General features: G+C 44.6%; 1 protein-coding gene and 1 long non-coding RNA gene across 2 annotated transcripts in view; one reads left to right on the top strand and one right to left on the bottom strand.

The window, feature by feature from the left end:
• The window catches only part of LOC129696450 (leucine-rich glioma-inactivated protein 1-like), a 29,622-nt gene extending 28,181 nt beyond the window's left edge, over nucleotides 1-1,441 (top strand). Inside the window, 1 exon segment of the mRNA XM_055634347.1 lies at nucleotides 262-1,441. Coding sequence (XP_055490322.1) covers nucleotides 262-1,082 — 821 coding nt within the window. The 3' untranslated portion in view covers nucleotides 1,083-1,441.
• On the bottom strand, nucleotides 783-15,562 carry LOC129696451 (uncharacterized). Its single transcript, XR_008723321.1, has 3 exons — nucleotides 15,460-15,562; nucleotides 13,239-13,446; nucleotides 783-913 (listed from the first exon to the last, which is right to left on the bottom strand). It is a non-coding gene; the product is annotated as an uncharacterized LOC129696451 (long non-coding RNA).
• Nucleotides 15,563-15,897: the final 335 nt, after the last annotated feature.

The raw sequence follows: 15,897 nt of genomic DNA, 5'->3' as shown, positions 1-15,897 counted from the left end.
CAGGCAGCAACCCCGGAGAAAATGGATAGGTGATGTTTGGAGTTGCAAATTCAATCTGAAGAAGGGTTCCGACCTGAAACATCACCTATGCATGTTTTCCAGGAATACTGCCTGACCCGCTGAGTTACTCCAGTGTTTTGCATCTGTCTTTGACAATCAAACATTCTTGACTCTTAAAATGTAACAGCTTAAGGTATGATGGTAGTGCTAGATTACGTCTTCTCTGCGGATTGATGACTAATGTTCCTTCTCCTGGTGTAGGCAGTTCCACCGTGTTCTGCAAGCCACTGATCATTGAAGACCAGCTGTTCATTGTTATGGCCCAATTATTTGGTGGCTCCCACATCTACAAAAGGGACAGCTTTGCCAACAAGTTCATCAAGATGCAAGATGTGGACAACATTAAAATCAGGAAACCGAATGACATTGAGACATTTGAAATAGAAGGGGAATGGTACTTTGTTATTGCAGACACCTCAAAGGCTGGGTCAACCACTGTGTATAAGTGGAACGGGAATGGATTCTACTCTCATCAGAGTCTACACTCGTGGTTCAGAGACACAGATGTGGAGTACCTGGAAATAGCAAATAAGCCACACTTAATCTTGTCGAGTAGCTCCCAGCGTCCCGTCATCTTCCAGTGGAGCAAAGGCCAGAAGCAGTTTGTGTGGCGCACTGATATTCCTGAAATGGAGGATGTGTACGCAGTAAAACACTTTGTGACCAAGGATGATCTCTACATTTGCCTTACCAGGTTCATAGGAGACTCCAAGGTGATGAAATGGGAGACCTCAAGGTTTGTGGAAAAGCAGACCTTTCCCTCCCGCGGTGCCATGGTCTTCCAGCCTCTTCGAATAAACGGATGGCAGTATGCCATTCTTGGGAGCGATTACTCCTTCACCCAAGTCTATCGCTGGGAAACCAAGAAAAATAAATTTGTCAAATTCCAGGAACTAAACATCCAGGCCCCACGTTCGTTCACGTTTGTATTGACAGACAATCGCGAGTTCATGTTCAGCTCAAGTTTCAAAGGAAATACACAAATATATAAACATGTCATTGTTGACTTAAGCACAATATGAAAAAACACTCAAATGTATTTAAAGATTATTAAAATGACATCGTAAAATTAGCTTTGGGTAATAATATGTACATGGACGTGACGATGCATGATTTATCATTGTTCTGCGATGAATGACATCAGGTTCTGATCTCCTGGGAAAACTATTTCTATTCCCCGTGTTCACTCTCCCCATTTTGATCACTTTAGACATACTGGTTTCTCAACTCTATGATATGGTAAGCAATGAACTCCTGTATTTTGGTGACACAAGCTGTAAATATCAATCATATCTGTTCTTACAACAAATATTGAGATGTACATTTTCATTTATTTATTCTACTGAATGAACAATCTTCCAAATAAAACCTTTACATTTTTGTGCTGTTTTTAATGAAACTTATTTCACTCGAATAAATCCGAATAGAAAATTCTCTTTATCCGAACAATTTAGTGGAGGATTTTGACTGTTCTTGTTTGTATTCAAATAAATATACTTATTTCCTGAGAAATATGTTTATCATTTCATTTATCCGTAAAGAACACACTTATTATTTCTCTGCAGAACCATTTCCTTTGTTGTTTAATTGCAAATTAGTGAATTCTTGTTCTGTGTACAAAATTACGTGAATTTAGTAATTTACCAATGTTGTGAAGGATTTTGTACCAATGAACACTTAATAGTGTGCTGACTGTTCCTGGAGGACTTACCTAAATGGCTCCTCATCTTATCCCAGCACCTTTACCCTGCTCTACCTCCTCCCAATTGCCTATCCTTGACTCCTTTCCTATTTCTCATTTTCATATTGTTTCTTGACATGACATTGGTTCTACTTATTGGCTGTGACACTTGATTCTACCTCCTTACATCTAGATTCATGAACAGTTTCTCCCCAGCTGTGCTAACCATCCTATCACCAACTAGAGAGCTGTCCTGTCCTACCATCTACTTCTGGAGAGAAGGAATGGGTGACGTTTCGGGTCGAGTCCCTTCTTTGGACTGCCTGACCCACTGAGTTACTTCGATTTTAACCAGCTTCTGCAGTTCTTTCTTACACTACCATCTACCTCGTTGGAGACCCTCAAACTATCTTTAATTGGAGGTAAACAAAAATGCTGGAGAAACTCAGCGGGTGCAGCAGCATTTATGGAGCGAAGGAAATAGGTGACGTTTCGGGCCGAAACCCTTCTTCATATCTTTAATTGGACTTTACTGGACTATATCTTGCACTAAATGTTATTCCCTTTATCCTGTACGTGCACACTGTGGACAGCTGGATTGTAATCATGCATAGTCATTTCACTGACTGGATAGCATGCAACAGAAAAGCTTTTCACCGCACCTTGGTATACGTGACAATAATAAACTAAAGTACCTCATCACCTATGTGGACTAACTCACTGGCTATAGATGGACAGCCTGTTTTATCAACATCTTGTTACACTGTTCCCACAAAGCTTCTTACAAGAAGCACTTCGTCTTCTGACCAGGCACGCTACAGACCTCGTAGTTCAACAGCGAATTCAACTATTTAAGATGACCAGCCTTCATGTTTGTTCTTGAGACAGACCATGCTGTAACATTAGTAGTAAAAGGATCGACAGATCCTGCTTAACACAAAAGGACACAAAGTGCTACAGTAACTTTGTGCCCGGTAACATTAACCTATATTTAATCTCCCCAGAACTGCAGTCTGACTTGCTGGATATTTCTAACAAGCTTGTTTGTTTTAGATTTCCGGGAACTGCAATGCTTTGTATCTGACAGTTCAGCATTTTTTTGTTTTCTCTTTCTGTTGCTCAAAATCTGTAATTGAAGTAAATGCTGGAAATAACCAGCGCATCAGGCAGCAGGGAAATGAGTGAAGGCTCGGTGGTAGGTGTAACTGGGTGGGAGCTGGAGACGTCAAACACGAGGGACAAGGGCGGGTAGGAGGGTGAACGGGGGTGATGCCTCCAGCGCCTTCAAGGTCGGCTCCAGGAGGCACCCTTGGGACACAAGATGGCCAGGCGAGGAGAGGAGAGGGACGTCGGTTCACAAAAACTGCTCCAATACCCCAAGCACGCGGGTCGACCGGACTTTGGACTTTGAATAATGGCGCCAAAACATGGCGGCACCCGCATGTGTAATATATGCAAAAATAATTTCACTGCGCAGTTGCATATGTGATAAATAAACCACCATCTGTGGAGGGAGAGTTAAACCAGAGCTAAAGTTACAGGTTGATAAACATTCTTTAGAAAATTGTATCTCACAAATCCAAGATTTTGTTTTCTCTCTCCTCTCCCTTCATGCATGTACATCTCCTCCATACAGATCAAAGGTATTTAACAAGATTTCACCACCCTCCCTCAGCCAACATCATCACCATTTATGCCATTCATTCTCTCTTGGATAATCTCTGTCCTCTCCATCCCTCTCTGTGATTTAAAACATGTTTGATTCGTGAGATACAAGGAACTACAGATGCTGGAATCTCAAACAAGATCTTGAGAGGAGGTTTATGAAAATGATCCCGCAGATTATTGGGTTAACGTTTGAGGAGCGTTTGATGGGCCCGTACTTGCAAGAGTTTAGAAGGATGGAAGGGGATGTCATTCAAACCTACCGAATAATGAACGGCCAAGATGGAGTGGATGTTGAGAGGGTTTCCAGTCTAGGACCAGAGGGCACAACCTCAGAGTAAAATAATGTATCTTTAGACTGGAGATGAGAAGAAATTTCTTTAGCCAGAGGGTAGTGAATCTGTGGAATTCATTGCCACAGATGGCTGTGGAGGCCAAGTCATTGGGTATTTGTTAAAGCGGAGATTGCTAGGTTCTTGATTAGTAAGGGTGTCAAAGGCTATGGGAAGAGACAGGAGAATGGGATTGCAAAGGAAAGATAGATCAACCATCATCGAATGGTGGAACAGACTCGATGGGCTGAATGGCCTAATTCCAATGTCTTGCAATCTCATGAAAACACAGATGCAGGAGTAATTCAGCAGGTGGAGGGAATGGATAGGCAATGTTTTGGGTCGGGACCCTTCTTCAGACTGATGGTTGTTTCTATGTTTTTTGTCTGAATAAGGGTCTGGATCCAAAACATCACCTAATCATGTTCTCTAGAGATGCTCCCTGACCTGCTGAGTTATTCTAGCACTATGTGTCTTGTTGTAAACCAGCATCTGCAGTTCCATGTATCTAGTATTTTTTTGCTTTTAATCCAGCCCTGGATGAGCTTCAGTATCCTCTGCCACAGACACTGATGGCTGCACAGTGGCATGGCTGGTAGAACTGCTGCCTCAGAACACCAGCGACCCAGGTTCGATCCTGACCTCAGGTGCTGTATTTGTGGAGGTTGCACGTTCTCCCTGTGTGTTTTCTTTGTAGGTTAATTGAACTCTGTAAATTGTCCCCAGTGTGAGGAACAGGATGCAAAATTGGATAACATGGGACAGGTGACCGATGATCTGCGTAGACCTGGTGTGCTGAAGATCTAACTGTAGTATATAAATACCACTAGGTATGTTACAATACTTACCTTCAGCGGCGCTGCAATTCTGACACTGGCCGTGTGCACAATTTTGGCGCCTTTGGGGGGGGGGGGGGGGGGGGGGGGGGGGGGGGGGGGGGGGGGGGGCGGGGGGGGGGGGGGCAATTTTTTCTTACCTTGTCCTGGATTATATTTGGTTGGAGTGCAAGCATTTGCTGAAGAATCGTTCCAACGGGCGTTCTGTGTATTTTTTTTTTTAATCGCCCGACTAGTTCAGCACTGAAGTCATTTTAAAATCAGCTTCTAAAGCCGTCAACGCCGACAACGCGGACGGATTTCAGGTAGGGGACCATAAATGAAAGCCGTTTATTTTATGTATAAAAGTGGTCCTTAAGATGCCTTTAGTTCACATTTTAAGTTGCGAAACGGTGATTTAGTCCCCATAAGACCCGGAAGTATTTTTCATGCCGATATGGGAGTCTAAATCACCGCAAACCACAACGTTCCAAATGATCGCGTTCCAGAAAAACCCACTCGCAAGTTGATTTAAATGGCCATTAATTTACAGGTATTAAACATTAAATTCCTTCCATTTGACCTATAAATCCATGACAATGAGATTTAAAAATTATGTTGTATTGTGAATTCTTGTGTGAATGTTATTTGGACACTTAGGCTATTTAAAAATGTTAATCTATTCTTAAGAAATTGATAGATGTTCAGATCTAGTAATTGAATTTTATAATTAGCTACAATTAGGTAACTAACTAATTATATGCTTTAATTTCAAGTCATCTAAGTAAGATTGTTTCATATTTGTTTCAGAATGCTTCAATCTATAATAACTGAAATTTTTTTTCAGTTCTCTTAATTTTTAAGAAAGATATGGCCATTTGACTGTCCTCGATCACAGCTTTTGTGTTAAGTCAATGGAAAAGCAATAGGGAACAAAATGCTAATTTCCGAGTATGAAAATGGTCATAACATTTTTAATACTGAAGATATGAAAGTGAATTAGGTGTCAAATTAAACTTCTTTTTATGCTTTATCTGATGGGATAAATTACAGACTTGATTTTTAAAATCTCAAAATTTTGTAACATTGCTAATACCATTGGCTGGAATTTTGATAAATCCTCGCTGGAAAAAGTCAGACTATTTGGCCATTTCTCAGAATCTTAACCCCATTTCCCTCCACCCCCATATCCTCCCTCACCTTTAAGGAAACTTCAATCTCCTTATCCCATTCCCTGGTGAACCTGTTTCAGAAAAGTTTGGGAACAGATTCATCGAAGAAATTGCAGAGAATTTTGGACGTAGCCCAGACCACCAACCTCCCTCGGCAAGGCCATCAGCATAATCAAGGACAAATCTTACTCCGATCATTCCCTCTTCTCTCCTCTCCCATCAGGCAAGAGGTACAGAAGTGTAAACACACACCTCCAGATTCAGGGCCAGTTTCTTCCCAGCTGTTATCAGACAACTGAACGATCCTATCAACAACTAGAGAGCGGTTCTGAAGTACTATCTACCTCATTGGACACCCATGGACTATCTTTGATCAGACTTTACTGGACTTTATCTTGCATTAAATGTTATTCACGTTATACCCTTTATCATGTGTCTGTACTTTGTGGATGGCTCGATTGTAATCATGTATTGTTTTGCCACTGACTGGTTAGCATGCAACAAAAGCTTTCGACTGTACACGTGATAATAAACTAAACAAAACTAAACCAGGGGAAATTTACAGAGGCCAATTAACCCACAAACCTGCACGTCTTTGGGATGTGGGTGGTAAACTGGAACACCGGAGGAAACTCATGCGGTCACAGCAAGAATGTGCAAGCTCCATACAGACAGCACCCAAGGTCGTGATCGATCCCGATCTCTGGTGCTGTAAGGCAGCAGCTCTACCAGCTGCATCACAAGTACTTGAATGAGTAGAGCATAGAGAGATAGGGAATTAATGCAGGCAAGTGGGATTAGTATAGATAGGTTTGATGGTCAGCATAGTTGTGGTGGGTCTGTTTCTATGCTGCACAATGTGACTCTATGAAATCTGTAATCTTTACCTGATCTGGCCTACATTTCACTACAGACCCACTGCTATGGTTTGGACTATCTTTATTTGGACTTCACTGAACTTTATCTTGCACTGAACATTATTTGTTTTATCATATATCTGTACACTGTGGATAGTTCGATTGTAATCATGTATAATCTTTCTGCTGACCGGTTAGCATGCAACAAAAGCTTTTCATTGTACCTCAGTACACTTAACAATAAATTAAACAAAACTAAGATATTTCTCCCTCTCCTGAAGTTCCCTTTTCCCCACTTTTCTCTCTTTACCTCCTTGTTGTGAATATCCAAAATCTGACACTCCCTTCCCTAATTTCCCCTTTCTCAAATACCATGGACGCTTATATTAATTCAACAGCATTCAAATACCATGGTTCACTTGATTTATTCCTGATTGAACTTTTTACATTTTACTCTCGAGAATTTAGCTAATTCTCTATTGCCACCGTGTGGTGATTATAGGAAGAAGAATTGCTTTGCCATAGTGAAATCTATCAAGCCCAAAAAGCATTTACAGATGAGCCAAGTCAAAGAGTCAAGAGTGTTTTATTGTCATTTGTCCCAAACAGAAGAATGACATTCTCACTTACAGCATACAAGATAGACACAGAATGCTGGAGTAACTCAGCAGGACAGACAGCATCTCTGTAGAGAAGGAATGGATGACGTTTCGGGTCGAGACCTGTCTTCAGACTGGACACACACACAGACACACATACATACATACATTTATACACACATATAAAACAAACAAATTAATAATAATAGTGCAAAAAGACAAAGTATGTGATGTTTAGAGCTTATCTGGAGTATGAAAAGAATTAAGAGTATTAAAAAATCTGGATATATAATGTCAGAAGTTGCTGCATGGATTGGATTAATTATTGATGTCATGGGATAAGGGACAAGGGGAAAGGGGAAGAAAAAGCTATTTCTTTATCTGCTGATCTAGGAGAATCTTGATATTTAGCTCACTTCAGAATTAAAATGGTGACGTTTTGGCACTGTAGTAAGTTGTGAGGAGGACAGCAAGGCCAACAACAAAGCATAGTGAAGGCTGGAAGAATGGGCAGACAGCTGGAAGATGACGTGCAATTGGGTGGTAGGAGCAGGGGAATTGAACAGCATGTAACAGAGAACAGGTTGCAGAGAAATGTGAGAATATTGGATTGATTGGGGAGCTGGCACAGACAAGAGTCAAGAGTCAAGAGTCAAGAGTCAATTTAATTGTCATTTGGACCCCTGGAGGTCCAAACGAAATGCCGTTTCTGCAGCCATACATTACACACAAATAGACCCCAGACACAACATAATTACATTTAACATAAACATCCATCACATCGCTGTGATGGAAGGCCAAATAAACTTCTCTCTCCACTGCACTCTCCCCCCCCCCCCCCCCCCCCCCGATGTCAGAGTCAAAGTCAAAGCCCCCGGCTGGCGATGGCGATTGTCCCGCGGCCATTAAAGCCATGCCGGGTGGTGCGAGGTCGCACACCGGGTCTTGGTGTTGGAGCCCCCGGTGTGCGCTCGCAGAGTCCGCGGCCATTCCAGCCGCGCGGGGCAGTGGTGTCAGGCCCCGCTCCAGGAGCTCTTCGACCCCGCAACTCGGGCGGGAGAAGTCGCCGCCGCAGAAACCCCGAAAAGCGGTCTCCCTCCAGGGAGCCGTGGACATAAAGGGCTGAATGTTGTATGGTATTCTGGACTGGCTCCTTGAAAGAATCAGCCAACTCTCCTGAACCCTGGACACTCCCTTCTCACTCGACCATCCCTCTACCTCCACAGATGCTGCTGGATTCCTCTGGCAGTTTGTTTATTGGCTCATACCCCAGCATTTGCATTCTCTCTTTAGACGTTAGAGTTTAGATATAATGTGGAAACAGGCCCTTCGGCCCACCAAGTTGTGCCCCAGCTATCCCCCTACTCTAGCACTATCCTACACAATAGGGACAATTTACAATTTACAGAAGCCAATTAACCTACAAACCTGTATGTCTTTGGAGTGTGGGAGGAGACCAGAGCACCTGGAGATAACCCACACTGTCACAGAAAGAATGTACAAACTCCATACAAACAGCATTCGTAATCAGGATTGAACCATGTAGGGCAACAGCCTTACTGCTGTGCCACCCTTCTTAACACTCCCTTCTCCTCCTGTTGCCCCATTAGGTTCATTTTCTTCATTTTTTATTTTTTAGCTCCCATGATGGGAAAAATCAAATACTAGAGCTTTAAGGTGAGAGAGGCAAAGTTTAATGGAGACGTGCGGGGTAGGTGTTTTACACTAAGGATGGTGAGTGCCTGGAATGTGCTGCCAGGGTTGGTGATGGAGGCCGATACAATAGTGACATTTAAGAATCTTTTGGATAGGCTCATGGATATGCAGGGAATGGAGGGATATGAATTATGTGCAAGCAGGTAAGGGTTGGTGTTGGCATCTTGTTTGTCACAGACATTGTGGGCTGAAGAACCTGTACCTGTGCTGTACTTTTTCATATTCTATGTTCCTCTTCACAAACCATGACTGGCTGCTTCCCGGACTAGGCACCTCTTTGGACTAACGATAAAGTCAGGCAATGTTTGCTTTCCTGTGGGAGTTTCCTGAGGGTGAATTTACTATTTTTGTTTGCAAGACCAAGATTGCTGAATTCATGAAGGTAAAGCTGAGGGTCCATGACCCTATGTTCATCAGCGAGACTGTGAGGGCATGAGTCAACAACTTCAAGTTAATGATAGTTCAGATCTGTGGCAATCTGTTGTGAACCCAGCACATTGATGCAATCACAAAGAAAGTTGACCAACGTCTCTACTTCGTCAGAGGTTTCAGGTGATTCAGCATGTTATCAAATAATTTATTGAACTTCTACAAGTGTACAAGGGACAGCACACTGGCTGATTGCAACATGGCCTGGTTCAGTAAATTCAAATGCCCAAGAACAAAGGAGGATGCAAAATGTGGTGGACATTGCCTGATTCATCACAAGTATTAACCTCCTTACTATCGAAAGCATTTACAGGAAGTATTGCCTCATTAGGCAGCGCATTTCATCAAAGACCCACACTTCCAAGGCCGTGCTCTCATCTTGCTGCTACCATCGGGAAGAAGGTACAGGAGTCTGTGATTTGTTACCTCCAGATTCAAGCACAGCTTCTTCTTATTAATCATCAGGCTCTTGAAACATCATGCACAACCCTAACTGCAACCCTACCTCCGCACCAAACCACTACAGACTATGCATTACCATGGCCGCTTTACGTCAAGATAGTTCAGTTGTAATGAGATAGCTGCGTTCCTACGAAACTTGCTCTACGGAAAATTGTGGTACAATTGTGTCATGGGGAAATGGTGGTTGGGGCTAGAACGTTTCAAAGTTATGTTTCAGCAGGAGTTTTAAAAGCAAAGGTTTTTTAATACTATAAGTTTAATACTATTATTTGAGTTACTAGTAACTAGTAGCTGCAAGCTAAAAAATACTAAATGCTATAATGTCACATTATGTATTGGAATATTGCAGTACAAGTATCAATAGAAGTGATTGCTTAAGACTATCCTCAAGAGATGATTATGTCTGATCACTGTGAGGAGGTTACATAGAGCCATACAGTGTGGAAACAGGCCCTTTGGCCCAACTTGCCCACACCAGCCAACATGACCCAGCTACACTAGTCCCACACTAGGCCCATATCCCTCTAAACCTGTCCTATCCATGTACCTGTGTAATTGGTTTTTAAACATTGCTATAGTCCCTGCCTTAACTACCTCTTCTGGCAGCTTGTTCCATACACCCACCACCATTTGTGTGAAAAGGTTGTCCCTCGGATTCCTATTAAATCTTTTCCCCATCACCTTGAACCAATGTCCTCTGGTCCTCGATTCGCCTACACTGAGCAAGAGACTCTGTGCATAAACCCGATTTATTTCTCTCATCTCTATACTATTAAAAGTCTCATCTTGTATGTATGTGTACGTGTGTGTGTCGACTGTGCTTTCCTACCTTCGTCAAAACGCCACGCGCCAGCGCAGAAATTTTCACACATTTTATTAATCACATTAACCTCGTCGACAAAATAAACTGCACTTCACGTCACATTACTTGGTATATATCACAAGTTACAGCATTTTAAAATAGCAAAAACTGACTTTTTTTAACGGCAAACTTCCTTCAACTCGCTTCGAGTGACGTCACAAAGGGGGTGTGGGCGGCCACCAGCTTCCAGTGACGTCAGGGGGGGGCCGCATTTAAATTAACGTTCCGCTTTTTCCAACCAGGGCTTCTGCTCACGACGCCCTGGCTGGGGTTTTTTGCGGCCATCAAGGAGGCATCGAGACCGCGGTGGTGAAAGAGACATCGAGACCGCAGCGGTGAGGCCTCGCGACGATGGGACCGCGGTGGTGGTAGGGGAAAGGAGAGGGAAAGAGAGGTGAAGGAGGGATTGGGGAGGGGAAAGATCCTGGGGAGGTGAGGGGGGAGCGTGGGGGGATTGAGGGAGAGGAGGGGGTAGGGAGGGTAGTTGCTATGTCTACACCGTCTCTCGCCCCCTCCCTCTCTACCCTCCCTCCCCCTCTCTTCACTCCTCCCTTTCCCTCTCTACTCCCCTCCCCTCCCTCTCTACCCCACTCCCTCTCAACCCCCTTCCCTCTCTACCCCTCCCTCTCTACCTCCCTTTCCTCTCTACCCCCCTCCCTCTCTACCACCCTCCCTCTCTAGGGATTGAAGTGGGAGGGTGAAGAGGAGCAGGAGGGGGTGCTGGGGAATGAGGAGAAATGAGCCGCGCCTGCGCAATTGGGGGCTATGCGTGAATGGTGCAATATTGCGTTGGGGGAACGGGTTGCATTGGGGGAACGGGTGAGTGGTGGAATATTGTGTTGGGGGAGCAGACCCAATGGGTCTGCACTTGATCTCGTGATTATATACACCTCTATAAGATCACCCCTCATCCTCCTGCGCATGCCCATGAAAATAGTTTTTTGCCCTAGACTGCTTTTTGTAACCAAGACAGTTTTTGTTTCTGGAGACACAAGGAATTGCAGAGCAGGAATCACAGAGATGGAGCAGTGAGAGAGGGTCTCACATATATACAGTCAAAAAGAGGAGAGGAACTTTATCAAAGTAGGCATCCTATACACCCATTGAGTTAAAATGGTCAGCAACCGGGAGATCCAACAAACCAAGTTAGTTTCGTTTATTGTCACATGTACCGAGGTACAGTGAAAAGCTTTTGTTGTGTGCTAACCAATCAACGGAAAGACAATACATGATTACAATCGAGCCATTCACAGTGTACAGATACATACAGTGAATAACGTTTGGTGCAAGATAAGGCCTGTAAAGTCTGAGGGTCGCCAAATGAGGTGGAGCTTAGTTCAGGACTGCTCTCTAGTTGTGGTAGGATGGTTCAGTTGTCTGATAACTGAAGAAACTGTCCTTGAATCAGAAGGTGAGCATTTTCACACCTATACCTTTTGCCTGATGGGAGAGGTTAGAAGAGGGAGTGGCCAGTGTGCGACTCGTCCTTGATTATGCTGCTGGCCTTGCCAAGGCAGCATGAAATGAAATGAAATGAAATGATTCAATTTATTGTCATTGTCAGTGTACAGTACAGAGACAACGAAATGCATTTTTAGCATCTCCCTTGAAAGGGAGACACAGGGCGTCGCGGTGTGCCCGCGCCTGCCGCCGTAACATTCCATTACAGGCAAAGGTGGGTGAAGTGTCTTGCCCAAGGACACAACGACAGTATGCACTCCAAGCGGGATTTGAACCGGCTACCTTCCGGTCGCCAGCCGAACTCTTAGCCCATTGTGCTATCTGTCGTCCTATTGCATGTAGTATTGATGCGGTCAATGGAAGGGAGGTTGGTTTGTGTGCTGGTCTAGCTACGTCCACAATTCTCAGCAATTTTTTGCAGTCTGAGATGGAGCTGTTCCCAAACCATGCTGTAATGCATCCCGATAAAATGCTATCTGCGGAAGTTGGTGAGAGTTGTTGGGGACATGCCAAACTTCCTAAGTCTTCTAAGGAAGTAGAGGCGTTGGTGTGGTTTCTTGGTCGTTGCTTCAATATGGATGATCTAGGACAAGTTGTTGGTGATATTTACTCCTGGGAATTTGAAGTTTTCAACCATCTCTACTTCGATGCCGTCAATGTAACTGGGATACAGTATGTGTACTGCTTCGCTTCCTGAAGTTGATCACTATCTCCTTTGTCTTGCTGACATTGAGAGAAAGTTTATTGTTTCAACACCAGGACATGAGGTTGTCACTCTCCTTCCTGTACTTCGTCTCATCATTATTTGATATCCAGCCTTCAATGGTGTGTGAAAACTATGGAATTCATTGCCACAGAAGGCTGTGGAGGTCGTCAATGGATACTTTTAAGGCAAGATAGAGATATTCTTGATTAGTACTGGTGAGAGTGAGGTTAAGAGGGAGATAGATCAGCCATGATTGAATGGTGGAGTAGACTTGGTGGGCCAAATGGCCCAATTCTACTCCTATCTCTTATGATCTTGTGACTCTGCATGTGTCTGACCTCTGGGATGAATGTGTGACGGGACGGTGTAGAGGGAGGGAGCTTCACTCAGGATGTGCACTTGTGAGAGAGACAGGACTTACCATCAAAGTCGACTCTCCCATCCTTGCGGGGAACCTGTGTTGAGGATTATCGTAGAGGATGGTTTGTCCCCTATCCTCACTGATTCTGTCTGTCAGGAAATCGAGGTTCCAATCGAGAATTTTGCTGTGCTCCCGGCATCCACCTCAGCAGTTGGTTGACGGGCTGAGGGAGACACGGGGAGTCCATCCATCCTATCTCCATGGCAACCTGTAGAAACAGAAAGGGAAGTTGGGCAAAAATGGTTGTGTAACTCAGCGGGACAGGCAGCATTTCTGGAGCGAAAGAAGGACATATAGGGCCAAGACCCTTCTTCAGACTGAGAGTCAGGGGAGAGGAATACTAGAGGTATGGAAGGGCAAAATGTAAAAACAACAGATCAAAGCAGACAATGATCCAGGAAATGTAGAATGGCTCATTGTTAGCTGAGGGGAAGGTGACGAGGAAGCATATAAACAGTAAAATTAACCAGGACAGTGAAACTAGTCGCGGAACTAGGGTGGGAGGGTGGGGGGGGGACGAAGAGTGATGGAAACCGCTGGGTTGTAAGGTGCCCAAGTGAAAGGTTGTTGTCTCGACATCAGGACACAAAGTTCTCAATCTCCTTCCTATATCACTCAGAATTATTTGATATCCGGCCCACAATGGTGGTGTCGTCTGCGAATTTATAAATTGAATTGATTTGTACATGGCTGCAAAGTCGTGGGTGTACAAGGAGTAAAGAAGGGGGCTGAGAACGCATCCTTGCGAGCACCAATGTTGAGGATTGTAGAGGATAACTGTGCGGCACGGTGGCGCAGCTGTAGAGTTGCTGCCTTACAGTGCCTTCCTGACTACGGGTGCTGTCTGGAGTTTGTACGTTCTCCCCGTGACCTACTTAGATTTTCTCCTGCATCTCTGGTTTCCTCCTACACTCCAAAGATTTGTATTTAATTGGCTTCGGTAAAATATTGTAAATTGTTCCGAGTGTGTGTAGGATAGTGCTGGTGTGCGGGGATCACTGGTTGGCGTGAACTCCGTGGGCGGAAATGCCTGTTAGGCACTGTATCTCTAAATTAAACTAAACTTTGGTCTCCAAATCTGAGGAAGGACATTATTGCCATAGAGGGAGTGCAGAGACGGTTCACCAGACTGATTCCTGGGATGTCAGGACTGTCTTATGAAGAAAGACTGGATAGACTCGGTTTATACTCTCTAGAATTTAGGAGATTGAGAGGGGATCTTATAGAAACTTACAAAATTCTTAAGTGGTTGGACAGGCTAGATGCAGGAAGATTGTTCCCGATGTTAGGGAAGTCCAGGACAAGGGGTCACAGCTTAAGGATAAGGGGGAAATCCTTTAAAAACCGAGTTGAGAAGAACTTTTTTCACACAGAGAGTGGTGAATCTCTGGAACTCTCTGCCACAGAGGATAGTTGAGGCCAGTTCATTGGCTATATTTAAGAGGGAGTTAGATGTGGCCCTTGTGGCTAAGGGGATCAGGGGGTATGGAGAGAAGGCAGGTACGGGATACCGAGTTGGATGATCAGCCATGATCATATTGAATGGCGGTGCAGGCTCGAAGGGACGAACGGCCTACTCCTGCACCTAATTTCTATGTTTCTATGTTTCTAAACTCAAGACGAGTGATATTCACACCCAACTTACAAGACAAGCCTGTATGTTTTACACTATCCTGAAACATCGAAAATAGGTACAAGAGTAGGCCATTTGGCCCTTCGAGCCAGCATGGCTGATCATCCAAAATCTGTACCCCTTTCCTGCTTTCTCCCCAAATCCCTTGATTCCCTTAGCCCTAAGAGCTATGTAATGGCAATTCCTTAACTTTCCAATGTCCAACGTTTGAGCGCCATTACTACTCAGGGATGTAGCTTACGCCTGTTCGTGGAGCTCGGATTCAGCTGCGGGACTTACTTACTTACCATCACCTGGTGGGGTCACAACATCGGAATCCTGGATCGCCTCTGTGCAGAGGGAGAACAAGGAGGGAATAGACAAGGACTTTAAGACTTTTGCCTTCCATCACAGTGAGGAGGTGCCTGGTGGACTCACTGTGGTGGATGTTAAATTTGTGTTTATTGCGTGTTTTTGTTATTTTATGTATGACTGCAAAACACGACATTTCTAAAGGACATTTATACTTACTTATACTTATATATATACGATCAGCTAATTTAAGCATAAATGGTTCCTGCAAGCTAAATGTAATTCTTGAAAACTTACCGATGCAAGTGGAAGCAAAGATACTAGAGGAGCTCCTCTAGTATCTTTGAGTGGAAGTGTGGTAACATCCATCTAATGGAAAGTGGCAACTGTCAATTGGGGGGGGGGGGGGTGGGTGAGGGTGAGGGGAGGTGAGGGGTGAGGGTGAGGGGGTGGGAGGGTGAGGGTGAGGGGTGAGGGGGGGTGAGGGTGAGGGTGAGGGGGGGGTGAGGGTGAGGGTGAGGGGGGTAGGGTGAGGGTGAGGGTGAGGGGGGGGGTGAGGGTGAGGGTGAAGGTGAGGGTGAGGGTGAGGGTGAGGGTGAGGGTGAGGGTGAGGGTGAGGGTGAGGGGGGTGAGGGTGAGGGTGAGGGTGAGGGGGAGGGAGGGGGGTGGGGGGGAGGGTTAGGGTGGGTGAGGGTGAGGGTGAGGGGGGGGGGTTGAGGGTGAGGGGGAGGTAGG

The sequence above is a fragment of the Leucoraja erinacea genome, chromosome 4 (assembly GCF_028641065.1).
Source record: "Leucoraja erinacea ecotype New England chromosome 4, Leri_hhj_1, whole genome shotgun sequence".
Classification (NCBI taxonomy): Eukaryota; Metazoa; Chordata; class Chondrichthyes; order Rajiformes; family Rajidae; genus Leucoraja; species Leucoraja erinaceus.
This window is presented reverse-complemented; position numbering and strand designations above follow the sequence as displayed.